Raw genomic sequence first — 26,981 nt, 5'->3', positions numbered from 1 at the left:
GCCAGGGTGAGCTCCACGAGCACCACCTCGCCGCCCGTCGTCAGGGCCTTCGAGGGCAGAACCACCCGCGTGCTCAAGTACAGCACCTGTTGCGTGCATGCGTCGTGCGTGCGGTTGGGCAACGGTGAGTGCGGTGAGCGCACACAACACGCACACGCACCAACGCACACGCACACAAAGGAGGAGGGAAGAGAGGGACCTCGTTGTCGTTGACGCGTCGCTTGGCGATGAGGAAAATGTTGTGGCGCTGCAAGAGGTCCGTGAGGGCGTTCGAGTCGGCGGTCACCAGCGGCCCCAGCTGCTGGACTCGCTCGCTCTCGTTGGGGATGTCCTTCCACGCCGCCAGGTAGGCCGACTTCTCGAGCGCGCCGTCGGGCGAGAAGAACACGTTGAGCGGGCACTCGGCCAGGAAGTAGAACACGTCCACGTTGTTCTTCACCGCCACGTGGATGGCCGGCGACACGGGTCCCTCGTCGCCGTCAGCGCTCAGCGGCACGAGCACGTCGCTGGTCTGGCCCGGCCCGACGGCGGTGATGTCCAGCAGCGTCTTGGCCGGCTTGAGTCGGTAGCTGCGTGCGTGCGTGCGAGAATATGAGCCCAGGCGTGTAGTTGTGTGCTTGCGTGTGTGGAGCAGCGGGGGCGCAGGTGGCGTACAAGTTCTTGTTGAACTGGACCATGAACCCGTCCATGGGGGCGTTGGAGTAGTTGGCCAGGGTGAGCGCGAGCACCGGGCCGGAACCGCCGCGACGCACAAAGGCGCCGCGCACCTCGAGCCCCCTGCCCTTCTCTGCCGACAGCAGCACCTTCTTCTCCACGGCCTGCCGGTGCGTCGTTAGTCGATCGACCAGTCAAAAGCGCGTGCGCGTGCGTTGGTGTGGGTACGCACGGGCTGGGTGGGAGCAGGGCCGGGGGAGGACAGGAAGCCGAAGGGGTCGTTGGACGAAGCGGCCGGGCTGGAGTCGAGCTCGATGAGCGAGCCCTCGCCTCCCCTCGCCTCTTGGTCTGTACGCCAACCAACCACCCACCCATATCATCAGCCAACTTGACCACAACTGATGTTTTGGTTGTCGTTGTTGCATTGCAACAATTCCACACACGAGCACGTACCCTCGTCGCCGTCGGATTCGCCGGTGATCCTTCGGCTGGTCTTCATCTCCGCATTGCTGGGGTCAAAGACCTGGATGCGGACCGACATGCCGACAGGCACAGCTCAGCCACCACACATGGCGGAGAATGCGAGGAATGAGGGGAGCGAGAGCAATGATAAATAAATACCTTGACCTTCTTCTTGAGCTTGGACACGAAGGCCTGCGGGGGCTTGTGGTAGACCGAGGCGAGGGTGGCCATGTTGCCGATCAGCTCATCGAGGAGCGACGCGTCGAGAGGCGACGTGTCCTCGGAAATGAGCGGCTTCTCGCCCAACACCACTTGCTGTGACAGTCGTCGAAAGAAAGAGAAGAATGAAGAATGAAGAAGGGGAGGAATGAGTCGCTGAACACACGCTATGCGGAATGCGTGGAATGTGCAGTCACACGTGCTGCGTGGAATGAATACCTTAGCGGCCTCGGGGTCGGTGGAAAGGAGGCGCCAGTAGACGTAGCCCCTGTCGCGGAGATCGGGGTTCTCGCTCTCCTTGGTCGCCAGCTCGAGCGCGTGCTATTGTGTGTGTGCACGACACGCGCGAGAAGTTTCATCATCAGCGACAACGCACGACACGCACGCGACGGCGATAGGGCTCGTCATGGTTCACATGTGTTATGTTACCTGGACGATGTTCTGAGTGGTCTTGGGCTTCTTGAGGAACAGCTTGACGCAGGAGGTGAGCAACTGGAGCTGCACGGTCGAGTTCTCGTCCTGGAAGTTCTCGAGGAAGGTCTCCAGCAGGTCGTCCGCGTTCTCGATACGCTCTGCAACGTCACACCCGACGGTTAGCGCCACACGCCACACGCCACACGCCACACGCCACGTACCAGCGTATTCGCCGATGATCCAAATCATGGAGGCCTTGGCCTCGGGGTCGTCGAGGGTGTCGAGGTTCTCGCACAGGGTGGAGATGATGGACTCGTACCGGTTGGGGTACTTGCGGAAGATGTCCTTGATGACGATGATGGCCTCCTGGACCACGTAGTTGACCTTGGTCTGGATGAGCTCGAGCAGGACCTTGATGCACTTCTCGGCCGCGCGGTCGAGCTTGATCGCGCACCGACCGATGGCGCGCACGGCCTTGCGCACAAACTCCACGTCGACCTCGGTGGCGTACTCCTTCAGCTCCATGAGCACCTGCTCGATGGTGCGCTCGTTGACGAGCATGATCATGATCTCCAGCTTCTCCATCTTGACGTAGATGGGATCGTTGTACTTGCAGAAGAACACCTGCGATGAAACACACACCAGGCGCGGAGAATGCCAAAAATGTGAGCTCATCACGCCAAACATCTTCTTCTTCATCTTCATTACCATCAAGTCGCGAGCAACAGCAGCAGCAAGAAGAAGAAGGAAGTTGGTTTGTGGCGTACCTTCATCTCGTTCTGGAGCACCTGCGGCCTCTTCTGGATGATGAGGTTGATGTTGCGCAGAGCCACGTACTGGATCTCCGGCTCCTTCTGCAGCAGCGTGACTAGTGTGCACACAAACAATGATTGTCAGACAATTTGTGAAAGTGAAGATTTCAGAGAGAGAGAGAGAGGGAGAGAGAGGAGGACGGGCGGTTGTACCGAGCGGGGGCGTCATCTTCTTGCACATGTTCTTCACAAACTCGCCGCTGTTGATGTGCTCGAGAAGCCTCATCAGTACCTGCATATGATCGTAGCGATGAGTGCACTACCGTGAAAGCGCCAGACAAGACACTGACAGTGTAATCACAAAACATGGGGCGGCGGCGGCAACAGACGCACCCTGATGGTGGAGAGGACGACCGCCGAGTTGGCGTGGGCCAGGCGAGGGGTCACTCTTTCCGCGATGGCCTCCGCCTCGCGAGAGTCGTCGGGTGTGTACTTGGACAGGGCGTGGAGGATGAACACTTGACCCCACCTGTGTTGCGTGCGTGCGTGCGATCAGCGCCTGGATGGGCTCGATCGCAACGGTGACCATTGATTTGGCTGGCTCCCAGGCAAAGAAAGGAAAAAGCGTACTCTGTGCACTCGTTGAGCGCGGCGAGGAGCATCTTGAGGTTCTCTGTGTTGAGGCTGAAGACGTCCTCCTTGGCCGTCTCGTCGATCTCCGAGAGAGCAGCCACAGCGTTGGCCACGACCTTTGTTTGTTTGTCGGCGATGCGCGATCGATCGGTTGGTCGATTAGAACTGAGCAAGGCCTGTGGCACTGCAACTCAACGGGTTCCGTACCATGGGGTTGGAGTCGGAGAGGAGGTCGCGCAGCATGTCCAGGAAGCCCTGGGTCTCGACCAGCTCGGGGTTGATGTCCCACACCTTCGCGACGCACACCGCGGCGGTCTTTCTCACATAGGGATCGGCATCCTACACAACACCCAACCGCCAGCGTTAACGTGTGCGTGCGCACGGCATGATGCGCGCGCGGCGGTGCGCGAAGACAACGGGGAAATATGAAGAAGAAGAAGAAGAAGGTGAAGACAGCCCAGGAAAGAGAAGGAGCATGAGTAAAGGAGAGCTGAGGCGCAGGAGCAAAAGAAAAGCTTGGGCAGGGTACCTTGAGGCACTCGCGCAGAGGCTGGCAAAGGTATTCTGTGATCTTGTCCACGCGGATGCAACCCATCGTTCGCACGGCGAGGGCGCGCACAAGAGGGTTGGGGTGTTGCGCATCCTGTTCATTTAATGAGAGCGCTCAGTTGGTGCCAGCGGCATAGCGATTTGTTGCGCTACGAGAATTAATTGAGCGTGAGAGCGAAGGGATGGAAGGAGAAGATTTGCGCGGTGGTGGGGGAGGTTGAACGCACGTGGACGAAGGCGTTGACGGAAAGGATGGCAGTCTCGGGCTGTGTCTTGGCGTAGTTCATAATGTAGAGATACACGAGCTTCTTCAGCTCCAAGTTGGAGGTGCGGATGCACTTCACAACGTCAGGGAACAGCTCAGATACATCCTTGCCCACCGTCATGGCAGCGATGACCTGGGACGCAATGGATTCATTTGAGAAATTGATGGTCATTTGTTTTGTTTGCTTCGATCAATGGCCGGTACCTTCTTCACGGCCTCCTTCTTCACATTCTCCTTGGGATTGTCGAGCTCCTTCTTCAGCTCTTTGATCTCTCCCTTCTTAGTTGTCGTGAAATACTTCGAGTCAGACATGACGATCGGCTACCGTCTCCTCTAGAGGTCTCGATCCGATGCTGATCCAATTCGCCAGTGTTCGCCCGCTTCTTCAGTCCCCCCCCCATCATTCCGCGCATAGCAGAAAGGAGGGCAAAAAGAAATTAAAAGAAATGGTACTTACACAAATACAGGTGGAAAGGTAGAGCAACATGTCCCTGGGCGACGTCGCGCCAAGCTTTGCACTGGAGAGTGACGAGGGACAGGTGGTCCACCTGCACGACTTCAGGGGCAGGTCGGTGGTGCTCTTCTTCTACCCCGGCGATTTCACGTCAGTGTGCACCAAGGAAGGTACTTACAAATGCACTCTTCTTCACCTTCTCCGCGTCTCTTTTTTGAGGTCCGATGTTGTTGGCTCACTCCCTCCCGCTCGCGCCAGCCGAGCACTTCCGAGACAGCATCGACGCCTTCAGCGCCAAGGGTGCTGTGGTGCTGGGCGTGTCGAAAGGTGCGTGCACGTGCCTTTGTGCGTCGAGTTGTCCCAACGTTGCACTCACACCATGCCACTGCTGCCACTTGCTCTTGATGTCGACGCAAACAGACCCGGTCGAGTCGCACCGCAAGTTCAAGAAGGAGCACAAGCTGCCCTTCACCCTCCTCTCTGACTTGACGGTACTCGATGCCAGCCTCTATTGAGCACCACCACCTCAACATCCGCTCCTGCTGGGTTGCACTAGATGAGTGTAGAACATGCACTCACCATGATGCTCTACACGCACGCTACCTCCTTGTTCTTCTTCTACACGTCGTGACGTGCATGTGCTACGCTGTAGGGGAAGGTGCACAGGAAGTACCGGGTGGCGGGCAGCCTCGGTGGGCTGCTGAAGGGCCGCAAGACGTTCGTGATCGACAAGGAGGGCATCATAGTGCACATCTTCGAGTCGGCCCTCAACTGGAAGATGCACGTCTCCGAAGCCCTCGCCCACTGCTGACCAGCTTACACACACAATCGAGCGCTCCTCCTTGCCAGCAAGTAGTGGCTCTCCTCCTGTACTCAAACGTTTTGTTGGCCTTTCTTGCACGCACGCCAGAACTGTACAGCTCTCTCTGCGGCCACCCACCATCAACTCTTTCACCTCTCTCGTGTCCCTCTTGATCCAGATCGTTGGAGTAGCCGGCCAAGTGTTGTGGTGTTGTTACTTGTTGTGCAGGGAGGAGATCGCCGCTCGTTTGCTCAGGCCCACTCTGCGCAAGGGCGTCGTTCCCGCCAGCTTCACGCCGCCCAGTGCTGCAACGTTGTAGCGTCATCACACGTGCGAATGGTTAGCATTGCCACCACAGCAAAAAGTGTCGTGTGTCGTGTGTGATGCATACGGGAAGCTGCTGGCTTGGGCGCAGCGGCAGCTGCCTTAGCTGCTGGCTTGGCCGGCGCCTTCGCCTTGGTGGCGGCCGGTGCCGCCTTGGGCTTGGCCGCGGGTTTGGCGGGAGCAGTCTTGCCCTTCGGCTTCGCTTTGGGCTTTGGCTCCTCGTCCTCCGCGTGGTCACCATCGTCATCCTCCTTCTCCGCTTCTTCTTCCTCCTCCGCCTCGGGAGCTTCCTCCTCCTCTTCCTTCTCCTCCTTGTAGTCCTCCTCTTCGTCTTCATCTGCCTTCTTCTTTTTGGCCGGCGTCGCGCGCGGCTTCTTTGCCTAGACACACGCACCACACACACAAACAACACACAGACGCACGCACACACAGCACACACAGCACACACACACACACACACACAACACACACAAGAAGATGAGCATTGTAGCACACAGGTGAAGCGCGAACGGGCAGGGGCGTACGGCGGGAGCGGCAGCGGGCTTCTTGGGTGCAACCGCAGCCTTGGTCTTGGCTGCTGGCTTGGCCGGCGCCTTCGCCTTGGCGGCGGCCGGTGCCTTAGCAGTGGCGGCCTTCGCCTTTGCGGCGGCCGGTGCCTTGGCCGTGGCGGCAGCGGGCTTCCTCTTCTTGGTCTTGTCGGCCTTGAAGTCGTCGTCGTCATCTTCGTCGCCTCCCCCGCTCGCAGACGGGATCTTCTTAGCTTCATCTTCCGCAGCCGCCACCTCAATCTTCACCTCCTCCTCGCCTCCCTCATTCTCGTGTCCATTGGCGGCCGCCTTTTCCTCAGCGCCTACATCTTCCGCGACTGCAGTTGCTGTGGACGATGCGGTGGTCGTTGTGGTGTCCTCATCCTCGCCTTGGCCCTCTTCATCCTTCTTCTTCTTCGATTTAGCAGCTGCAGCGGGCTTCTTGGGGGCGGCCTTGGGCTTGGCAGCCGCCGGCTTCTTCGGTGTCGTCGTGCGCCTGCGCTTGGGCGCTCCCTCCGCTTCATCTTCTCCTTCTCCATCCCCATTTTCGTCGCTGGCTTTCTTGGCCTTGGATGGTGCGGCTCGCTTGCGTGTAGCGGCAGGCGTGGTCGCCTTCTTTGTGGGCGCTGAGGATGTCTTGCTGCCGCTCGATGATCTGCTACGCCTTTTCTTCTTCTTTACCATCTCGTCGGGATCGAGGTCGCGCATGCTGAATGCTTCGTCCTCAGACTCATCCTCCAGCTTAAACTCATCACCGTCATCGTTACCGCTATCGAATCCGCCGTCACTGTCATCCTCCACGTCAATCCCCTCTTCATCCATGGCCGCACTATCGGCTGCCTCAGCGTAATTCACCTCCTTGCGGGCTCGGCGAGACATCTCCTCCAATCAATCTGCTACAATCCTTATCGTCTTCCAATTTCAATTTTGGCAACGTCTTTTTTCGGCTGATTCCAGGAAAAAAAATCGGCCCGAGACCAAGATTGTTGTGGGCCAGGCGGGAGCTTGCTTGTTTGTTATACTGCCAGTGTTACACAGATCGGCTCTGGCGACCAGCACGCTCCAGCTCTTCTTCCTTAAGGTTGTAGGCTGGAGCGTAGGTGCACCCCTCCACAAGGAGTGCTGGGTTGGGCTTTGTGTTGTTTACCTCCCCAATCGATGTGTACCCTGGTGGACCCAGGCACAACGCAACAACACGCAACAATGCAATGCAACCACTGTCAGTGTTGTAAACAAGAGATGATCCGTCCACACGCCCAGAGTATACCTTTGTCATAAAGCGAGCAGTAGGGTACGCCCATCGCCAAAATGAAGGCCCACACCTCTGTGAACAGTAGGTTGGCATCAACAAGGCCAGAGACAGTTCATCAACAAATGGCGGCCAACTGCGTACCTGAGTAGGACCAATCGAGGATGGGGTTGACTCGCATGAAGGTGGGCCAGCCCGGCGTGCTCTCCGAAAACTCCTCGAGCCGTGCTATGACACGACACACGGTTGTACGTCAATCGCACAGTTCAACTAAAGAGAAGTGTTGCTGTGCGAGAGAGAGAGAGAGAGAGAGTGGGCGCACCGCAGGAGGGGTCGGTGTAGCGGGTGCCCATAAAAATGGCCCGGATGGGTGGTCGTTCCGTTTCAATGATCTCCTGCAGCCCCTCCCGGTACGGCTTGGTCGACTTGATCAGCCCTAGTCGCAGGCTGGCCCAACACATCACATCTCCCTCGTCAGCACCCCGCGTTCGGCGTGTGTGTGTTTTGTGTGACGATGATGCGTGCAGCGAGATCCATTGATCACAAACAATCGGGAGGCGTCGTACCTTTGTGTCGTGTCCATCACGAACTGAGTCTCTTCGGGGAAGCACGTGGGAAACCAGAAGTAGAGGATCCGCATCCAGTAGTGCGCCCGATCTGCTGTGGCCGCACCACCCTCCGTCCCCGCGCGCTGCTCTTCTTCTTTTCCTTCCGACCTCTCGCCCTCGTGCTTCGCCATCGCCGTCGTTTCACCCTTCGCCTTCCTCCCTGCACAGCCTCAATCAGTCATTTGCATGCGTGTGCGTGCGGTGCGCGTGTGCGGTGCGTGCGTGTTCTGTGCAAGGTAGGTGTGTACGGTGAAGGTAGGCGTAGAGGGCGAGGTGGAGGAGGAGCGTGCAGTCTTTCCCTCCGTTGAAGCTGACGGCCAGCCCCTGCTCACTGTGTCGTGGCACCACCATGCCAATGTCAGCGGGCTCTGTGGAGTAGACGAAATAGAAGGGAGCATGGAAAGGGGAAGAGGAGGGCACGAGTAGATGTCGAAGGCTTTGTCGATGACGGCGAGCGAGTGCACCACCTTCGCTGCGAGGGTCGGATTGGACGTCCGTCGTTCGACCTCCCCCGCGAGATCCTCCAGCCGCGAGAAGAAGTCGAAAAAATCGGTCATCTTCTCCTGCATGAGAAAGCATGCGTGGCATAAGCAAAATATGGCGATTCGCCCGCAATGCATCCTACATCCCTGCTTATCTCCATCGCAACAGAAGCTGAAATGCCAGATTTTTTGTTCTACCGAAATTGTTGATACAATCGGCACTGCAATGCGTACGTACCATGTGATGCTCGAGCAGTCCCTAAGGTGCTCTTTCGCACTGCACGCCAATTGCAAACGGAGCGGTATCTGGATGACGATTGTTATTTATTTTTTGGGATTAGGTTTGTGTTTCGGATTTATTTCAGCAAGACGTTCTGGCGGGCCGGTATTGCAATACCAGCTTTATCCACTATGCCGCATCACGAGAGCACCGAGGGAGGGCAGAGAGGCTGCGCTCATACCCATGGCGCGGCGCAGGGCTTCCCCTTTGCCGGTTCCAGCCGTACGTGCATCCATCTGCAGATCTACATCTATCAATCTCATGCACTCTGATTGAGCGTAGGTACTTTGGATGCCTAGCTTGTGCTCACATCACTCCTTTGGCACGCGTGTGCATGGTCAGGCCACTACGCGCCCGACGTCAGGGTGGAGCCTCGTCACATCAGGGCCGAGTACGACTTCCAGATCAAGGAGCGTCGTGCTACGTGCCGCGCTGTTCTGACCGTGGTCTCCAACGACCGCACCGCCAGGTTGGCCGTCTTTGCTCCTCTACTTGCCGCGGCAGCTCAACTGGTGTGAAGCTGACACATGGTGGCGTGGTGACCCAGGACGATCGCACTCAACGCCATCGGCTTCGCGGACGTGGACGTGAAGGACGAAGAGGGCAACCAGCTGGTGTGGACCTACGACGGGGAGCTGATTAACGTCACCTGGGCCGACCCCATCGCCAAGGGCCAGGAGCGCAAGCTCCACGGTACTACAGCGACTACCACTTTCTCTCTCTACACGAGTTCGAGGTGTGCTTTATATATTTATTAATTTATTTTATGTAGTGGCCTACGTGCTGGACCACCCCGTGAGCGGGATGCAGTTCTCCTGCCCCGACGAGGCCTACCCCACGCGCCCCCTGTTTGCTGCTACCGACAACGAGACCGAAAGGTGAGACATCCCCTTCTTCTTTTGTGACGAGCACCACCACGCATACGCTCAGAGACTGAGCATGTGTGTTATGATGGCAACGCCGTTGGCAGGGCGCGCTACTGGCTGCCTTGTGTGGACTTCCCCCAGGTGAGGCAGAGCCTGGAGTTCCTGCTGACGTCGGAGGAATCCCACACGCTGGTGGCCAACGGCGTTCTTCAGTCGGAAGTGACCAACAACGGCCGCAAAACCGCTCACTGGAAGCTCGACTTCGCTTGCCCCTCCTACTTGGCCTGTATCGCCGCCGGAGAGGTTCGTTCGCCCGCTTGTCCTTGCTCGGGCGTACGATCGTCGTGTCACTGTGGCCAATCAGTCTCATTGATTGATTGGTGCTTTCGCTCTCGCCACAGTTTGATCTGTACCCCGACGAGACCGTGGAAGGCGTACCCATCGCTTACATTGCCTGCAAGGGCGTCCCAGAGGAGAGCGTACGTTGTAACAGAAGGCCGCACTATGCAAACACATTCACACTGGCACCCAGCTGCTGACGGTTATTTCGTTTCTCTTTGATCTTTCTTTCCTTGTCACCTTCAGGTGCGGCTCGTGTTCGGCAAGACGCCGGCCATGATGAAGTGGCTGACCAAGAAGGTGGGCCATGCCTTCCCTTTCCCCAAGTACTACCAGATCATCGTCCCCAAAATTGGTACCACCCAGTCCCTCACCGACGGGACCCGTCACACTCGTTTCTCGCTCTCCATCGTTGTCCCTCCAACTCACGGCAACGTTCCACTGTTTGCCAACGTTGACAGGAGGCGCTATGGAAAACATCAGCTTGGTGACGTGGGACGACGTCTTCATGCTCGACAAGAACCTTGCCGCGGAGTGGGGCTACGTCGTGGACAGCGTGAATATCCATGAGATGGCCCACAGGTTGCGTCCCCTTGGATCTCTCTCCCTCTCTCTGGCATTCGACTCACTTTGTCTCACCGTTCGTCCTGCAGCTACTTCGGCGACGCACTTGTCATCCGCCACTTTGAGCACGCCTGGCTCAAGGTTTGACCACCGCACAACACACTGTCATGCACTAACGCTCGAGCGAGTGACTCATCTCCACACGTGCCCACAGGAATCGTGGGCGACCTACATCGAGGCCGCCTGGGTGGAGGACCACGAGAAGCGCGACGAGTTCGAGTACGAGATGTGGTGTAACGCGTCGGGCTACTTCTCCGAGTGTTCATCCTACCAACGCCCCATCGTCACCCGGTATATACCCACACACCATCGCAGCCTTTAATATTCGCACTCGCGACACGGTACACTAATCCACGCCACAGTGAGTACAAAAGCTCATGGCAGCTCTTTGATTCGCACCTCTATCCTGGTACTGTGTACCCACCTTTTCCGATGTTTGTATCAGCCCCCCAATAGTTCTGACGTATCAAATCTGTCAGGTGGCGCGTGGCGGATCCACATGCTCCGCCGCCTCATTGGCGACTCGGCCTTTTGGGCGGCCGTCCAGGCCTATGTCGGGTACCGAATCCGCGTTACCACCACCGCCTCTCTGGACATATCCTGAATTCCGTTATTCCAACCCCCCCAATGCAGGGACTTCCACCAGAAGATCGTGGAAACGGTCGACTTCCAGCGCGCCCTGGAAAAGCAGTCCGGACGCAACCTCACCAAGTTCTTCGATCAAGTACGTTAGTTAGTTAGTTAATCGCTGAAGCTCACTCTCACATAGTACTAGCAGCCCATTTAATGCTTGTTCCCTCCATTTGTCGCTCAGTGGCTCCTGAGCCCCGGGTATCCGAAGCTGAAGGGCAAGTTTGACTACTCCGCAGAGAAGAAGCAGGTCAGAGTCTCCTTCGAACAGACCCAGAAGGACGAGAAGCAGGGCGTGGGCTTCTTCGAGTTTGCTCTCGACGTACGTCAGATCCACCCCTGTTTGTTTTTTAACCTCACTTGCTGGACACAATGTGGTGACCTTTGTCACGCGGATCATGCGCAGGTGGAAGTGGTCGACGAATCGGGAGCTGTTCACCAGGGAGTCGTTGAGATGGACGATGCGACGGGCAAGGCCTCTGTCATCCTCTCGGGCGTCGCTTCCAAGCCCAAGACCATTCGGTACATCTACTACAACTACTACACGATCATGACACGGCGCAACGCGTTTGCTCACTATATCTCCCTCCGCTGTTTTACTGACCTCACACATGAACAGGGTCGACCCGGAGCAAAAGGTCCTGTACTCGCTGGAGATGAACCCCGGCCTCGAGATTCTGACCAACACCGCCAAGCAGGCCCAGGCACGAAATATTCCACCACCATCCACCCACCCACACACACACACCAGCCCACACCGGTGGCGCTCACCAGTCTTTTTCTTTGGCTTGCGGTCCGTTTAGGATGTTGGCAACCGCATTTGGGCTGGCAAAGAGTTGGCCAAGCTGGGCACACGCCCTGCGCTGCGCGCTCTTCGTGAGGTCCTGAAGGCAGAGCCTTTCTGGGGTGTGAGAGTGCAGCTGGCCAAGGCCCTCGCCGAACAGAAGAACGCTGGCATCTTCGTCTCGGAGATCCTGGCCGAAGTCATCGCTTCGGAGACCGACCCGCGCGCCTTCATGCCCACTCTCAATTCCTTCTCGTCCATCAGGTGACTGCACGACACGCAACACGACACACGACACACTACATGCAACGCAACCCTACTTTATTCAATACTGAACGTTCCCATTCCGCTGTAGGGACGAGGTCATGCGATCTGCCCTGCGCAAGTGGATCGAAGCGCACCCCTACGCCTACCGCGGTACGCTCTGGACCTGCCGCCCTCTCCTGCCCGGGCTTTTGACTGAATTCCTTCGCCATGTGCAGGCCAGTGGGCCGCGCTGCAGGCCCTGGGCAACCAGCGGAACGAGGAGGACCTCGACCTGCTCACCGCCGCCGCTTCCCTTGACGGACCCTTCCCCTGTACCTCTCCCACCTGCCCACATCCGTCTCCAGATCTGCTTGGCAGAGCTCGGGCCATCACATTGACCATTGATGGCGGCGCCAGGGACGAGAAACGGAGGCATTCGCGCGTTGGGCAACACCAAGTCGCCCAAGGCTCGCGATTGGCTCGAGGCCAAGCTGGCCTACGGCCAACTCCGCGACAATGGTACCTCTCTTCTCTGACCCCCACATCGTTGGCTTGCGCTTGGTCGCTCATTCAAGGGAGGCGGAAAACAAAATGACCAGCGCGCGAGGCGGTGATCGGAGCCTACGCCGAGTGCACGGCTTACCTGTACGACAAGGACCACGTCGCCAGGAAGGACGCCGTCACCAAGCTCACCGGTACCGCGGGCTCGACTTACTATTCTCCCCCCCCCCACCAACACCCCAAGCTGACATCCTTCCGCACCCTTAAAACTGGTCAACAGCGCTCCTTCGTGAGGAGGACCCGGCCATCAAGAAGGCCGCCGTCACTGGTCTCGTCACCCTGCGAGCCACTGGCGCTGCCGCTGCCATCCGCTCCCTGAGGCCGCTGCTTTCCAACCAGGTCCACCCTCCCCACTCCTCCGCATACGTTGATGTCATGACGTGTTGTTCGTTACAGAGCCCGTGCGATTGTGTGTGATTGTGCGGTTGGGTTGGGTTGTGTGAGTGTGCGTACATCTCACCATCTCCAAACGTGTCGTGCCGCACCAACGCCAGACTGGTCCCTGGCTGGACAGCAAGCTGAAGGCCCTGCAGGAGGGCGCGGGCGAGGAGGTGACTCAGCTCAAGAAGAAGGTGGAGGAGCTCGAGGCGGCCGTACGCAAGCTCGAAGATAAGCAGCGCGACGCCGAAGAGGAGAAGAAGGCCAACGCGGCTTCTGCGGCCGCCACCAAGGCCAGTAGAGCTCACTTTTTGGCGCGAAGAGCGGAGTTGCAATTTTTTATCATTTCAATTCGTTTCTTTTTCTCCTGCCGGCGTTTGTGCATTTGAATTCATTTCGCGGCAAACCGAGATGGAGGCCGCCATGGATGAGCCGCTTTGTCCAATTTGCCAAGATCACGTACTGCAGCTGCTTCCTGATGCACGTCCATCGGACATTATGATGAAGATAATCTGACTACAAATTCCGCACTTTGTAGTGTGCAGAGAAGACTGGCCTGTCGGGCTGCACCCATCACTTTTGGTACGGCTCCTCATGCTTGGGGGCGGGGTAGTGCGTTCGGATGAAGATTTATTTCGAGTAGCAACGCGAAGGCATGCTCGCTCACATCCCAACCACCGCAGTTTCGTGTGCATTGAGCAATGGGCCACGGTGGCCACTGTCTGCCCGCTGTGCAAGACCCGCTTCACCAGCCTCCTCCGTTCCACTGTACGCTCCTCTGTCCCGTGCTGAGAAGGAGCCGTTCAGGCGAAGGCTGAAGGTGTGCGTGTCGCGGGATCCGTTGCAGGCCGGTGGGAAGGTGGAGCAGGTGGCAGTCAAGCCGAAGGACCTGAGGGCTCACTACTCTGACGATGAGCTCGACGGCCTCGTGTCCAACGATGAAGAGGGCGATGAAGGCGCCGCGCGCGCCTTCATGGGTAAATACTCGCTCACACCGCACACGCACACGCACACGCACCACCGCACACGCACACACGCGCCACAGCACACGTCGGTAATAGCGCATGGTCGATCTGGCAGATGACGAGGCCGAGGAGGTGAGCGATGGGACGGCGGAGCGGGAGGCGGAGGAGGCCGACCGGGAGTTGGCTGAGATATACGGCGAGCCGGTGCACCACGGGCGCACGGTCGACCTGGACCTCGTGTCCGACCACGAGTCGGACGACGACGACTCGGAGGGGAGCCTCATCGACTTCATCGTGTCGGACGACGACGCCATCGCCACCTACGCCTCGAGCGACGAAGACGACGAGTACGATCCCAGCGCCAGGCGGAAAATGATGAAGAACAAGAAGGCGGCGAAGGAGAAGAAGAGTAGCAACAACAAGAAGAAGAAGAAGGTGGTCATCTCTCTCGAGGACGATGAGGAAGACGAGGAAGCTGGCGGAAGTGACCGAGGGCGAAGACCCCTCATGGACGACTGCCTCCTGCCTTCTGGTACGTCACCGCCTTCGTGAGTGCGTGAGTGCGCAAAAGTGTGCTGCGTGGGTCGTGGTCTGACGAGTGGCATTGCATTCAGACGACGACGACGACGACGACGACGATTCCAGAGCAAAGGAGAAGAAGGACGAAGCCGACGAGGACGAGGGCGATGAGCAGACGCGGCTTCTCCGAGGCCTCTTCAACGACGATGAAGATGACGACGAAGGGGCCGCCGGCAAGAAGGCCAAGGCCAAGGCCGAGCGCAGGAAGACCGCCAGACGCGCGGCGGCCGATGATGACGGCGACGAGGAGGACGAGCAGGACCGGCTGCGCGCCGATTACGTGGAAAGGAAGCGGGAGCTGGTGGCCGAGTTCGAGACCCGGATGGCGGCCCTCAAGCGCGAGTACGTGGCCGCCCGCTGCGCCGCTCTACTCCGACGCATCCTCCTCCTCCTCCGAAAAACCGGCGCAGCCCACGACCCACCACCTCGCGCGAAGGAGACGGCGCCGCGTCAGTGGCGGTGATGATGAGGACGAGGAGACGATGATGGCTGTGGACGCCGGCGGTGACGAGGAGCAGTCGGAAGAGGACGACGCGGAGGCACAGGCCAAGACGACGAAGAAGAAGACGAAAGGGAAGACGAAGACGAAGAAGAAGGAGCGAAAGCCGAAGAAGAAGAAGACGACGACGACAAGGGCACAGGATAGCGAGGAGGAGAAGGCCGACGGCGAGGGCAACGCAGATACGGCGGAGAAGAAGAAACAGGAAAAGGAGGCGGAGCAAAAGAAGGTTGTGCCGGCGCCGGCACCGGCGGTGGAGAGCAGCAGTGAGAGCGAGAGCGAAGAGGAGGACGACAGCGAGGAGATGGCGCGCCTGCTGGGCGGGGTGGTCATCCCGCCCTCCCGCCAGTTCATCGCTGCCTCCGCCCCTGCCGCCGCCGCCACTACGGTGCGGCCACCGTCCGCGCACCCGCCACCGACGGAGAAGAAGACGACGAAGAAGAAGGAAGTGGAGGACGTGGAGAAGGCGACGACGAAGGAGAATGGGCAGCACACGAAGAAGGAGGCCGCCAACACGACAGAAGCGAAGCAAGACAAGAAGAAGAAGAAACAGAAGAGCAAGAGCAAGAGGCAGAAGAAAAAAGATGAAGAGGGGAAGAAGAAGGCGCAAGAAGAGGTGGCGGAAACGGAGAAGATGGCTCCGCCCACCACCACCACCACGAAGAAGAAGAGGAAGCGAGGACACGATGACGATGATCATCGTGACAAGGCCGGCGTCGAGGTTGAACCACGTGCTCCAGAGGAAGACGAGCGCCGATCGAAGAAGCCCAAGACCACAGCTACTACTCCTCTCGAAGCGACGCCCAACAGCAAGAAGAACCGCAAGAAGAGGAACAAGAAGAAAAACAAGAAGAACAAGCAACAGCACACGTGAAGCGTGTGAACTTACGAAACAACGGAAAAGGTTCAAACAAAAAGAAAGAAAAAACAAACAATAGAAGTAAAAGAAAGAGAAGAGCGAGATGGCAAACGCGAACGCGATGCTCACGGGGCTGTTTGGTGTCTTAGTGTTCGTGGGTGGCCTCATCGGCTTTGTGAACTCGGGCAGCGTGATGTCTTTTGCGTTCGGCCTCGCATTTGGCCTAATGCTGGCCGTGGCGGCCTACCTCATGAATCACCACACCACGCGCAACAACGGCTACCTCCTGTCCTTGGGTGCGTTGCCCCAGGCCATCCATTAGATTGCCACATCAAGTAGCGTTGAATTCATTTTCCTTTTTGGATTTATTTTTGCATTAGGCCTGCTTGGTGCTCTGGCGCTGGTGATGCTGTACCGCTACTCGTTGGCCTTCAAGTTTATGCCGGCCGGCCTGGTGGCCCTGCTCTCCGGCGCCCTCTTCATCCACAACCTCAGGCAGCGAACTGCGAGTGTGCGTCACTAGACTTGGCACAGTTTCAGACTACCTCTACATAAAAAGAGGTCTCCCCCGCCGGGATTTGAACCCGGGTCGTCCGCGTGACAGGCGGAAATGCTAGCCAACTACACCACAGGGGACTTGTTATTGTAAGATTCCCCTTACCAACGCTGGGGCAAAACTCAAAGAGAAAATAGAAGGAAAAGAGGAAACTACCATTTTTTGCTTTGTTCGCGCGAGACAAGATGAAGGTAGCGACTCGACGGAGCACGACGTGGTGGGGCAGCAGCAGCCGAAGCGCCACTTCTACTTTCGTTGGCGGCCGGTCGGTCTTGTGGCCGCCATCGTCGTCGTGCCTCACCTCCGGCTCCGGAGTGTTGGGCGTCCGCCGGCAGTGGTTTGCCGCCAAGGCCGGCAAGCAGCAGCAGACGCAACAGGCCGCCGGCGGGCAGGCCTCGGCCCTCTCCTACTTCGTGGCCCGCACCGCCTCCAACGGCTGCGGCATCGTCGGTACATTTTTTATTTTATTTATTTATTTATTTATTTATTACATAACATTTACATGGCTTGGCTGCTGTGTGTGTATTCCAGGAATGCCTAACGTGGGCAAGAGCACTCTGTTCAATGCCCTCACCAGCAGCCAGGTCTCTACCACTCTTTCCGCCGCCTTGTGAGCCTGCACCCACTCAGAAAGTGCGTGTGTCGTGTCGTGTTGTGTGTCGTGTGGTGTACAGAGGGCGCGTGCGGAGAACTTTCCATTTTGCACCATCGAGCCCAACAGCGGGATGGTGTGGGTGCCCGACCCGCGCCTCGACACCCTCGCCGCCCTCGCCAACTCCAAACGCATCCTGCCCTGCCAAATGGTTCGTGTAACACTCGCGTCGTGTGTCGTGTCGTGTCGTGTGTGCTTACGCGTGTGCGTGTGCGGTGTGCGTGTGCGGTGGTGCATGTGTGCAGGAGTTCGTGGACATCGCGGGCCTGGTGGCGGGCGCGTCCAAGGGCGAGGGCCTGGGCAACAAGTTTCTGGCGCACATCCGGAACGTGTCGATGATTCTGCAGGTGGTGCGGTGCTTCGAGGGCGCCGACGGCACCGAGCAGGTGACCCACGTCGAGGGCAGCGTCGACCCGGCGCGGGACATGGAGATCATCAACACCGAGCTGCTGCTGGCCGACCTCGAGTCGCTCACCACGGCCCGCGCCAAGCTCGAGAAGCGGACCAAGCTCGACGCCGAGGCCCAGAAGCGGCTCGACCTCATGCACCGCACCATCGCCGTGCTCGACGAGGGCCAGCCGGCGCGCAGCGTGCTCATCTCTGCCGAGGAGTGGCCCACATTCCACGCATTCCAGCTCCTCACCAGGTGTGCCCTCGACTCTCCTCCTCTCTTTCCATCCGCCCACCGCTCGCGGCTGACCACACACGACACACGACACACGACACACGACACACGACACACGACACACGACACACGACACACGACACACGACACACGACACACGACACACGACACACGACACACGACACACGACACACGACACACGACACACGACACACGACACACGATCACGTTGCCGCACGCGTGCGCAGCAAGCCGGTGGTGTACTGCTGCAATGTCAAGGTACGTCCGACGCCTCCGCACACGAAACAATACATTGCCTCACGTCGTCATCGCCGTCGTCGTCAGGAAGAGGAGGCGGCCACGGGCAACGCCATGGTGGAGCAGGTCAAGCAAGCCGTCCTGTACGCCCCTTTCACCCCCTCAACTCTCCTTTCACGCCCCGCCCCGCCCCGCCCCCACCCACCCACACGTGTGTCGTGTGTGTTGTTGTGTGGCGGCACTGAATGCAGGAAGGAGGAGCCGGGAGTGGATCCCAACGAGCGGGTGCTGGTCGTGTCGGCCAAGCTCGAATCGGAGGTGCTATACCCCCCCCCCAAGGCGTTCCTCGTCATCTGCTGGGCTTGGATTGACCGCGCGAACACAATTCTCTTCTGTCGTGTCGTGTCGTGTCACTGGCCGTGTGTCGTGCGTGTGCGTGCGTGTGCGTGTGCGTGTGCGTGTTTCATGAGTGTAGTTGGCAAATATGGAGAGTGTGGAGGACCGTAAGTCGTTCCTGGAGCTGTACGGTCTTTCGGAGGCCGACGCGGGCCTGCCCAAGGTCATCCGGGCCACGCGGCAGCTGCTGCAGCAGCACCAGTTCTTCACCGTGGGCGAGACCGAGGCCCGCGCCTGGAACATACCCAAGTACATCCCCCCTTCCTTCCTACCTCGCGCCTCCAACCACACGAGCCCCCAAGCCTCACCCTACGCGTGGCAGGGGCACGACCGCAGTGGACGCCGCGGCCACAATTCACACGGACTTTGCCAAGGGGTTCGTCAAGGCCGAGGTAAGCTGCCTCTATTTTATATATATATTATGTTTACATATGTATATATGCTCTACAACGTGCTGGCGGTGTGCCGTATGTTGTTGGTAATACGGCGAGATTGAGAGACTTGCTACATGCACATATGTAAATGTGTTGACCTTTTTATTGTTCTGTAGACGATCGCGTTCGCAGACTTTGTGGCGGCGGGAGGCGAGAAGAGGGCGAAGGAGCTGGGCAAGGTGCGATTCGAGGGCACCTCGTACGTCGTGCAGGACGGCGACATCATCCTCTTCCACCACCGAAAGTAGAAGAAGTAAAATCTGTTTTGGTGAATCTTCGGGTGCGTGGGTTCAAATCCCACTCCGTTCACTCCTCTTTTGCGCAAGCCACAGACTGATGAGAACCCAAGCCGAACGAACAGTCATCAGGGCCTCAAGGCAGTTGTGCTACGGTGTTGGAAAACAAACAAGAGTCCGTCAAACTGGGCGGCATGAGACCGATCCCCGGCTCACAGCCACAGCTCATGTCACCATGCCTTCCTTCCAGTTGTGGGAGCCCACATTGTGTGGCGTTTGTGGGGTTTTTGTGGGGGTTTGGAAGAAAGCAGGACACAACCAGCACTTGACGAGAGAGCTTTAGTTTTCATTTATAGATAAATAAGCACCTACACTTGTCACATTCATCAAACAACCATGAGACTGCTCCTGATCTACTTGTTTCTAGCCCTGGCTCCTTGCTGCTGGGCTTCCTGCTGCTCCAGCTCCTCTTCTTGCTCTTCTTTGCCATCTCCTTTGCCCTATGGAGTCCAAGAATGTCGGGTAAGCTACAAGCTCACCCTGTAATACAAGGATATAGGGGACATGACACTTACCTTCTTGATCTTTAGGACACTTCACTGATGGATGCTTTCGACTCAGCTCTCGCCATCACCAAAGCCAATGGAAGCTACTCTGATATTTTTGCTGCTGAACTCAGCTCAGGAGCACGTATCTCTTCCTCTCTCCCATGTACTGTACAACGAACAAACCTTCTTCCTCCTCCTCCTCCTCCTCCTCTTGTTCGACCAGTGTTCATCCCCTTGGATTGTGCCGCCGATCCAAGCCTCTTCCCATTCCCTGCGCGCACACCACACACCCTCTTGAATAGAGTACTACGCCGTGGGGCCATCCGTAGCTTCGACGTCGTAGATGTACGTCAGCTCTCGCTCTTCAGGTTCTTTTAAACTCCTATTCTAAAACACCGCACCTCTGCTCATGCAGCCCGGGCTAGACACACTTCTGAATTTGATGATTTCAATCATTTCCAACCATTACGGCGTCCCCTTGACGCGTGTGGTGGTACCCTTCCCGGACAACTCCACCATCGCCATTGAGATGCTCATCGATGGCATCGTGGACCTTGCTGGTCCCGACTTCTCTTTTGGTCCGCCATTTCGCTGATCTCTCCATTTCCTAGCTTGCTCTCGTTGATGTTAATCTGATTCTCTGCAACTTGATTCCTCAGGCGGAGAGTTCATGGGCATCGCCCGGAAGCGTGTCACCCAGCAGTCCTGTGTTCAACTCAACGGCTTGGGCGTCTTCACCGTGCTGGACACCTCTCCGTTCACCTCTTTCGCATCCCTCCTTGCCGCCACCGCGCTGACCACCATCACCAACGCCGAAGGTGCGCCCTGTGCCTCCCCTCCTGCCCTCCATCAGTTGTGTGGCTAACCTGTTGTCACAGGCAGCGCTACCCTCTACGCCTCTGTGATGCCAAACTTGGATGTTACGGTAAACCCCGATCTGACCGACGCCGAAATCGTGGCCGCCCTGCGAGCTGGCACCATCGATGTGGTGATCGACCTCGATGTGGGATTCCTGGCCTCGGAGGGTGTTGACGTGACGGGGCTCAGGAGCTTCTCCGGCGGCTTCGATACGCCGAACGGCTCGCTCTTTGCCATTCGCTGCCTGCAGAGACGCCACTGCAGCCAGAAGAGCGAGAAATGACAGAAGTCGACAGATGTCGCCAGTCCCTTACCCTCTGGTTTGATCGTGTGAACAACGTGAAGTCCCCCCATCACCTTCTCAACCCAATCCACGTCATCTGCAGAAGACATAAAAATGACGACACTGATGGTGCTGTTCTAGAAGAGGAGAGGAGGAGAGGGAGTGAGAAACAAAATGGTATGTGGCATTGCTCATATCAGCATTGAAACAAAAGGGTGGGGTCTCTCGACCTCGGCTCTTTGTTGGGGGGGTTGAACGAGTGTGCAGGGGGGGACGGAGCCTCACATGGCGAGGGCGCGGTGCTTGGCCCTCCGCATGCGGAAGCGGCCCCGGCCAGCGGCGATCTTGGCGCGGCCCTTCTGCTGGCGGGCCATTCCCTTGGCCGTGTGCCGCGGATTGCCCACCACTCGGCCCCACCTGGACGGCGTCACAACCAAATGGTGTCAGCACCAGTTGGTGGTGCGATGTGGGCGTGTGTGGAGTGGGTGCGCACCGGTACTGGAGCATGCCCGTGAGTTTATCCATGTTGCCGCCAATGACGCCCATTGTTGTGCTGGTGTGGCTATTATTATCCGATATAAGTTGGATTGTGTTGTGTTGTGCTCGGTGTTGTGGAATGAATGCGCCGGACTCTCTGCCCACCTCCTTGGACTTTGTTTCGTCCGATGGCCAAGGTAATCTGGTAGGGTGAATTCAAGTAGTTCCCTCCCAAATATCACCGCCTTTTGGTGTTTTTAGTTTTCCAGACCTCTGCGTGATGATGGCCAGGAATAGCTGGAAGGGCCAGTCGTGTAATCCCCAATAAAAAATATGCTTTGGGCAAGCAGTGGGAAAGTATGATTTCTGTTTATATTTTTGATTTTTGTACAAGCAAGGCAGCAAGGGAGATGGCGGACCCACAACCAGCAGCAGCAGCATAATCATCATTATCATCAGGGCTTGATGGGCTTGATGGTGTTGGGCGCGCACGAGCGACGGCGATCAGAGAGGACCTGCAGCTTCTCGAAGTCGGCTGCGAACTTGTGGGTGTTGGTCCGCAGCCGCGGCGACTCCTTGACCACGGCCGGCGGTGGAGGCGGAGGCGTCGGCGGCGACACGAAGCCCTGTTGTTGGTTGTGGTGCGCCGGCGAGCCGAGCGGCGACGACGGAAAGCCTCCGCTCCGCCGCGGGCTCTTGCCGTCGATGCCCTTGCCGCCGCCGCTCAGCTTGCCGATGGTGAGGAGCGGCACGCCCGACGACGACTGCTTGTCCCCTCCCGCCTTGCCTCCGCTCTGCGAATGAATGAATGAAGTGAGTTGCTGCTAACGAGTATGGAAGAGACAGAGCGATAGTGTGTAAGTGTGTAAGTGTGTGTGCCTCGTGTCAAATGGTCATGTTCATACCTTACAAAACTCTCTCTCCCTCCCCTCCCTCACTCTCTCTTTCACTCTCATTCTTTCACCCTCTTACCCTCTCCTCGCCCATCACTAAGGTCATAATTTGGTGGTTGTTGTTGTTGGCTGCTCCTTCCTTCATTTATTCTTGCTGTTCTTGGTGATGGGCTGGCGGAAAGAACGCGCACGAGGACGAACGAAGAGAGAAAAAGAGAGATTGGCCACACGAACGATCGAGAACAACGAAAAACAAAACAAGAAAGAACGAAAACGAAAAAGAGAAAGAACGAAAGAACATGTGTGCTGCGAGGAGATGCGTCGTACCTTTTTGGAGGCGGAGGCCAACACCTTCTCGTATCTGAACATGGCCTCCTCGTCGTCGATCTTCTCCCGCTCCGTGATCTGTGTGATGTACCCGTTCACCAGCAGCTTCTTCGCCACCGCCCCCGCCTCCTCCCTGTCCCTCAGCTCAACCCTGCGCCGCACCATGGTCAGACGAGTGCACGGAATGTTGTGTGGAATGTGGAATGTGGAGGAAAAAGTACCGCTTGAGCAGCCAGTCGATGAGGTCGGTGCCGGTGAAGTAGAGGATGGTGGTGAGCTTGAGGAGGCCCATCTTCTTCTTTCGCAGGGGCAGGCCCGAGTGCTTGTCCATCATCTTCATCACCAGGTCGTCCAGGTGTCTGCTGTCGTACTTGATCTTCTCCTTCTCCCTCTCGTGCTTGTACTCCCCGCACCACGGTCCATCCTGTCGTCATGCACACACACACACACACACACACACGCCGATCAGCCACCGCACACGACACGACACACGCGCACGACGAACCTCGGTGGAGAGAGAGCACTCGTCGCAGAGGCCGAAGAGTTGATCGCCGCTGCGGCGGAAGCGGCCCGCCTTCTTGGTGGGCGGCGCCGAGCGTCGTCGCGAGAGCTTGATCCGATGCTCTTCGCTGTTCTCCTCCTTGGCCTTCCGCTCGTACTCGGAGAGGGAGGTCGACGACGACGACGAGGGCGAGTTGGGCGACGACGACGTCGAGCGGATGATCTCCTCGGGCGGTTCGATCTTCACGGTGCGCTTCTCCCGCTGGCTCTGCTCGAGGTCGGGCGACACCATCTTCTGGGCCGGCAGGATGCCCAGCTTGGCCCCGCTCTTCTCCGAGAGAAGGGTGGCGGCCACCTTCGCGCCCGCCTTGCTTCCCAGCGAACCCGAGGCTCGCCCGCCGCCGTTGTTGCCGCCACCGGCGCCCGAGGGCGAGATGTCTCGCAACAGCTTGTCCAGCTCGCCGTCGATTTGTTTCTGTTTTCGTCGACACACACGACACCGCACACACCGCACGACACACAGTGACGAGGTCAGGGCCGAACCGGGCCAGGCCAACAGGCCACGCGGTGCGGGAGGGGGGCATGTACCTGCTTCTCCTGCTTGGAGGTGGCGCCCTGGAGTCGGGCGATGAGCTCTCGAAGCACCTCCTTGCTCTCCTCGTCCGTTTGCCCCGACACGAACACGTGCTGCACCGCGCGACGACACCGAATGAGTTGATGTGATTGACATTGGGGTGCAGCAAATGATGATGACTGATGGCGATGGGTCGAGGTGAGGAGAGTACGTTGAGGAGCTGTTGGGCGGTGTATCGTTTGTCGGGGTCGCGGACGAGGCACACGGCGATAAAGTCGCGGAAGAGGGATGACCACTCCTCGGGCTTCTTGAGCGTAGGCACCTGATCGTCGCCCGATGCGATGATAAAGAGCGCCTGTGTTGTGTGTGTGTGTGTGTGTGTGTGGTCACCACCAGGCAGCATCGCCGCCGCCACGAGATTTGGGTGATCATCTTGTTGAGCAGCAGCAGCAACTCGTCGAGTGGGTGTGGGGAGCGTGTACGCGCATGGGAAGCATGTCGAAGTAGGGCGGCTTGGTCTCGGCAAACTCGATGCAGGTGATGCCCAGCGACCAGATATCGACGCCCGTCCCATAGTCCTGCTCCAACACCAGCTCGGGCGCCTGGAAGGAAAGAAAAAACACGGGGAGCCAAGGTGGTCATCAGGCGATGTGCGCGTACATGCTGGTGCTACAAATAGAATACAAACACATACAACATCTCTTCACAGAGGGGTGGTTTAAAAGGAAAGAAAAAGAAGGAGGAGGAAGTGGCACCATCCAATAGGGCGTGCCTGTGGCGGTGCGGTGGCGGTCCATCGTGTGGGCCAGCGTCGTTGCGACTCCGAGGTCAGCTGCACAGAGTAGCGCGAGTCATGAGGCCATAGTGGAGTAGGGGAGAAAGGGGAGTGAAAAGAGAGGAAAAAAGAAAAAAAAAGAGTCGTTGGATTGTTGTGTCCGTACCGACTTTGACTTGGCCCAACTCGTTCAAGAGGATGTTGCTGGTTGGCCCGAGCACGAGAGCAAAAGCGAAAGCGAAAGCAAAAAAACTGATTAGAAACAAAAAGGAGAGGGGGGGGGCAAGTAAAAAAGGGATCTTACTCGGCTTTGATGTCGCGATGGATGAGCTTGGCGTTGTGGAGGTAGATGAGGGCTTTGAGGACCTGGTGTAGAACGGCGGCAATCTCGCGTTCGGAGAGGGGCGATCGCAGCTTCGTCATGAGTCGCTTGAGAGAGCCAAGGCCACAAAATTCCATGACGATTGAAAGATACTGGCCCTTGAGGTAGCTGCCATAGAAGGAGGTGATGTAGGGACTCTCGCAATCCTTCAAGTTCTTGATCTCGAGCAGTATTTTCTTCAATTGATTCGGTTCGTCGGTATCCAGCATGATGCGCTTTACCGCCACAATTTGGCCCGTGGCCTTGTCTCTCGCCCGGTACACATTGCCCGTGTTCCTGCGTCCTCGACGTCAGCATCTCTCACCAAGACTTCTTGGTGAAGGGATTTCGTTCTACACGAGATTTGAGGCGCTACACTGGGGACTGGGGGGGGACGAACCCGCTGCCTACAACTTCGAGGATCTCGTAGTAGTCCTCTACTGCCTCGGTTTCATTCATGGTGGCTACGAAGAACCGAACCGCGCACAGAGCAGAGATGCGTCACGGATTATCCAATTGATTGACCTTCACCTTATGATTCTCGATGAACGCAACCCAACGCGGGCGCAGCACAACGTCGTGTTTGCGGTGCAGGTGATATTAATTATGCAAATGCCACAAAATATCCTGGAATGTGGAAATGCGAAGCACGTCCATCAACCCGTGCGAAACGACGGGCTAGACCGCGGAACGTTTCGAAGCATTTCCCCAACGCAGATAGACAGCTGCTTCGGATGCCAGGCCTCATGGCGCCTGCTATTGGCCGAATGCACCGATCAAGGAAGGTGCACAGAGAAGTTGTGCCTGGCAGCAGTTTCGTTTTCCAGTTGTCTCTTCACACCACGCCCGCAACGCACCTGCCTCACCACCACACCGACCTCGTCAAAAGCACAGAGATCGCCGCACCCCATTATCTGCTGACCACAACCTTCTTGACATCAGCTCCGCATTCCATCTCATCAACGGCTCGCCAGCTGTTGCAAGCATCACCACTCTTCTCGCCATCAACGAAATTCTCGACGCAGGGGCTTCCATCGGCCGTCTGATCGAAAACGTCGCATCACCAAAATCGTGAACGAAAGGCCATGCTTTTTGCGAAAGTCAAGAAAAAGAACTAGCCATCAACCGACGAATTAATCCACCGACCATCACATCAACACCAATCTTGCGAACTACAGAAAATCTGCAGAAAAGAAATCCCCACACCTCTGCACCACCGACACACCGACTTCCCTCGACCGAACCGATCGAATCGACAACCCACCAACCAGCGGCTCTCATGTCTCTCGTGATGAATCCATCCGGGGGCGGCAACGACAGCAGCTATGGAGTGGGAGGGACCTACTATGGAGGAGAACTTGTACAAAGCACCGGCGATGCCCAGCGAGGAGGACGCAACGCCGATCAAGACTCTGGCGACGAATTCATGACCGAGATGGCCAAGATTCGCCAGAACCAGGCCGCCGAAAGCGCCCCCGCGACCGGCAAGTACAAACAGAAGCTCGAGGAGGCTCGCCGCGCAACTGTGGACGAGCCCGATAACGGCTACAAGTACCCTGGCTACAAGGCCCGTCGTCGCGAATCGCTCTCTGCCGACGAGACCCCGGTAGTGTCTGCCCCCGCCGATCCCCCCTCTGGAGGTTCGTCTTCTCCGCCCTTTCCCCTCATCATCCCCGCCGTCGCTGCTTTTTGTTTTTTCCCTCTGCACAGATGCTCATGCTACTTCATCTCGTTCGTTCTTCGGTGTAGACGTGTTCTCGCAGGTGCGCACTCGTCGCCAGGAGGACCTGCTGAAGGCTGCCAGGACGCGCAAGAAGACTAAGAGAAGAAGAAGGCCTTTGGCGATCAGATCAAGGGCGTTCTGGCCTACCTGCCCTTCAGAACGTCTCATCTCTCTGGCTTCGACGGCTGACAGACCGACGCCCGGCAGTCCCTGCCCTCCTGTGGTAGCTTACGTTATATCACACTACTCTCTCCCTTCGCTCTTCCCTTTTCCTGCTACGTCTCGACATCTCCCTCCCTCTTCTCCTGCAGCGGTCGTGTCTTGCATTGTCCGCTTCCTTCTCTCCTGTACAGTTTCCTTCCCGCATTGGGAATGTGTTTGTTGTCAATAGCTTCTACAAGAACCCCACACCCCTTCTTTGCAGACCCCTCCTTGAAGAGCAGGAAAAGGAAAAGAAATGAATCGTTTCTCAATTTCTTGGAAAGCCAGCGCGCCAGAAC

At 57.7% G+C, this 26,981-nt stretch overlaps 11 protein-coding genes across 11 annotated transcripts; 7 read left to right on the top strand and 4 right to left on the bottom strand.

Annotated features, from left to right (window-relative positions):
* Window positions 1-40: 40 nt before the first annotated feature.
* ACA1_217370 lies at window positions 41-4,260 on the bottom strand (the record flags this gene model as incomplete). The annotated part of the gene is made up of 17 exons (XM_004337139.1): window positions 41-47; window positions 177-569; window positions 655-818; window positions 887-1,002; window positions 1,108-1,177; window positions 1,276-1,431; window positions 1,555-1,656; window positions 1,765-1,907; window positions 1,971-2,373; window positions 2,517-2,617; window positions 2,715-2,793; window positions 2,895-3,030; window positions 3,132-3,310; window positions 3,342-3,473; window positions 3,664-3,777; window positions 3,911-4,081; window positions 4,153-4,260. The coding sequence occupies 17 exons, from the start codon at window positions 4,258-4,260 to the stop codon at window positions 41-43; spliced, it is 2,574 nt and encodes an 857-aa protein (XP_004337187.1).
* A 173-nt stretch (window positions 4,261-4,433) lies between these two features.
* On the top strand, window positions 4,434-5,213 carry ACA1_217360 (bacterioferritin comigratory protein; the record flags this gene model as incomplete). Its single annotated transcript, XM_004337138.1, has 4 exons — window positions 4,434-4,572; window positions 4,661-4,729; window positions 4,823-4,893; window positions 5,055-5,213. The coding sequence occupies 4 exons, from the start codon at window positions 4,434-4,436 to the stop codon at window positions 5,211-5,213; spliced, it is 438 nt and encodes a 145-aa protein (XP_004337186.1).
* Window positions 5,214-5,417: 204 nt separating this feature from the next.
* ACA1_217350 (uncharacterized protein) lies at window positions 5,418-6,934 on the bottom strand (the record flags this gene model as incomplete). Its single annotated transcript, XM_004337137.1, has 3 exons — window positions 5,418-5,509; window positions 5,596-5,908; window positions 6,053-6,934. The coding sequence occupies 3 exons, from the start codon at window positions 6,932-6,934 to the stop codon at window positions 5,418-5,420; spliced, it is 1,287 nt and encodes a 428-aa protein (XP_004337185.1).
* A 151-nt stretch (window positions 6,935-7,085) lies between these two features.
* ACA1_217340 (phosphoadenosine phosphosulfate reductase family protein) lies at window positions 7,086-8,469 on the bottom strand (the record flags this gene model as incomplete). The annotated part of the gene is given in 8 exon segments (XM_004337136.1): window positions 7,086-7,222; window positions 7,323-7,379; window positions 7,449-7,532; window positions 7,627-7,751; window positions 7,871-7,961; window positions 7,977-8,072; window positions 8,161-8,243; window positions 8,333-8,469. 8 exon segments carry the CDS (start codon window positions 8,467-8,469, stop codon window positions 7,086-7,088), a joined length of 810 nt encoding a protein of 269 aa, XP_004337184.1.
* A 336-nt stretch (window positions 8,470-8,805) lies between these two features.
* ACA1_217330 (peptidase family m1 domain containing protein) lies at window positions 8,806-15,109 on the top strand (the record flags this gene model as incomplete). The annotated part of the gene is made up of 27 exons (XM_004337135.1): window positions 8,806-8,896; window positions 9,017-9,143; window positions 9,222-9,367; window positions 9,447-9,552; window positions 9,645-9,843; window positions 9,942-10,019; window positions 10,126-10,234; window positions 10,341-10,461; window positions 10,533-10,584; window positions 10,658-10,794; window positions 10,960-11,061; window positions 11,137-11,227; window positions 11,318-11,455; window positions 11,540-11,655; window positions 11,753-11,771; window positions 11,937-12,181; window positions 12,273-12,334; window positions 12,400-12,495; window positions 12,581-12,682; window positions 12,763-12,858; window positions 12,945-13,063; window positions 13,219-13,399; window positions 13,648-13,684; window positions 13,786-13,870; window positions 13,899-14,079; window positions 14,183-14,599; window positions 14,682-15,109. The coding sequence occupies 27 exons, from the start codon at window positions 8,806-8,808 to the stop codon at window positions 15,107-15,109; spliced, it is 3,681 nt and encodes a 1,226-aa protein (XP_004337183.1).
* Window positions 15,110-15,128: 19 nt separating this feature from the next.
* Window positions 15,129-16,019, top strand: ACA1_217320 (uncharacterized protein; the record flags this gene model as incomplete). Its single annotated transcript, XM_004337134.1, has 1 exon — window positions 15,129-16,019. One exon carries the CDS (start codon window positions 15,129-15,131, stop codon window positions 16,017-16,019), a length of 891 nt encoding a protein of 296 aa, XP_004337182.1.
* Window positions 16,020-16,125: 106 nt separating this feature from the next.
* Window positions 16,126-16,527, top strand: ACA1_217310 (transmembrane proteins 14c protein; the record flags this gene model as incomplete). The annotated part of the gene is made up of 2 exons (XM_004337133.1): window positions 16,126-16,300; window positions 16,385-16,527. 2 exons carry the CDS (start codon window positions 16,126-16,128, stop codon window positions 16,525-16,527), a joined length of 318 nt encoding a protein of 105 aa, XP_004337181.1.
* A 218-nt stretch (window positions 16,528-16,745) lies between these two features.
* ACA1_217300 (GTPbinding protein YchF, putative) lies at window positions 16,746-19,173 on the top strand (the record flags this gene model as incomplete). Its single annotated transcript, XM_004337132.1, has 10 exons — window positions 16,746-17,010; window positions 17,092-17,144; window positions 17,235-17,363; window positions 17,458-17,858; window positions 18,086-18,116; window positions 18,183-18,238; window positions 18,347-18,413; window positions 18,571-18,740; window positions 18,814-18,883; window positions 19,042-19,173. The coding sequence occupies 10 exons, from the start codon at window positions 16,746-16,748 to the stop codon at window positions 19,171-19,173; spliced, it is 1,374 nt and encodes a 457-aa protein (XP_004337180.1).
* Window positions 19,174-19,557: 384 nt separating this feature from the next.
* On the top strand, window positions 19,558-20,850 carry ACA1_217290 (uncharacterized protein; the record flags this gene model as incomplete). Its single annotated transcript, XM_004337131.1, has 6 exons — window positions 19,558-19,683; window positions 19,752-19,851; window positions 19,933-20,054; window positions 20,125-20,287; window positions 20,369-20,527; window positions 20,588-20,850. 6 exons carry the CDS (start codon window positions 19,558-19,560, stop codon window positions 20,848-20,850), a joined length of 933 nt encoding a protein of 310 aa, XP_004337179.1.
* Window positions 20,851-21,782: 932 nt separating this feature from the next.
* On the bottom strand, window positions 21,783-25,217 carry ACA1_217280 (protein kinase domain containing protein; the record flags this gene model as incomplete). The annotated part of the gene is made up of 11 exons (XM_004337130.1): window positions 21,783-22,121; window positions 22,548-22,698; window positions 22,769-22,971; window positions 23,053-23,523; window positions 23,637-23,735; window positions 23,834-23,977; window positions 24,105-24,224; window positions 24,378-24,454; window positions 24,564-24,601; window positions 24,702-25,055; window positions 25,159-25,217. 11 exons carry the CDS (start codon window positions 25,215-25,217, stop codon window positions 21,783-21,785), a joined length of 2,055 nt encoding a protein of 684 aa, XP_004337178.1.
* An 832-nt stretch (window positions 25,218-26,049) lies between these two features.
* On the top strand, window positions 26,050-26,580 carry ACA1_217270 (uncharacterized protein; the record flags this gene model as incomplete). The annotated part of the gene is made up of 2 exons (XM_004337129.1): window positions 26,050-26,398; window positions 26,522-26,580. The coding sequence occupies 2 exons, from the start codon at window positions 26,050-26,052 to the stop codon at window positions 26,578-26,580; spliced, it is 408 nt and encodes a 135-aa protein (XP_004337177.1).
* Between the last annotated feature and the right edge of the window lie 401 nt (window positions 26,581-26,981).

This window comes from Acanthamoeba castellanii, assembly GCF_000313135.1.
Source record: "Acanthamoeba castellanii str. Neff unplaced genomic scaffold scf7180000084758, whole genome shotgun sequence".
NCBI lineage: Eukaryota > Discosea > Longamoebia > Acanthamoebidae > Acanthamoeba > Acanthamoeba castellanii.
Note: the sequence above shows the minus strand (reverse complement) of the source record. Positions and strands in the feature narration are given on the sequence as shown.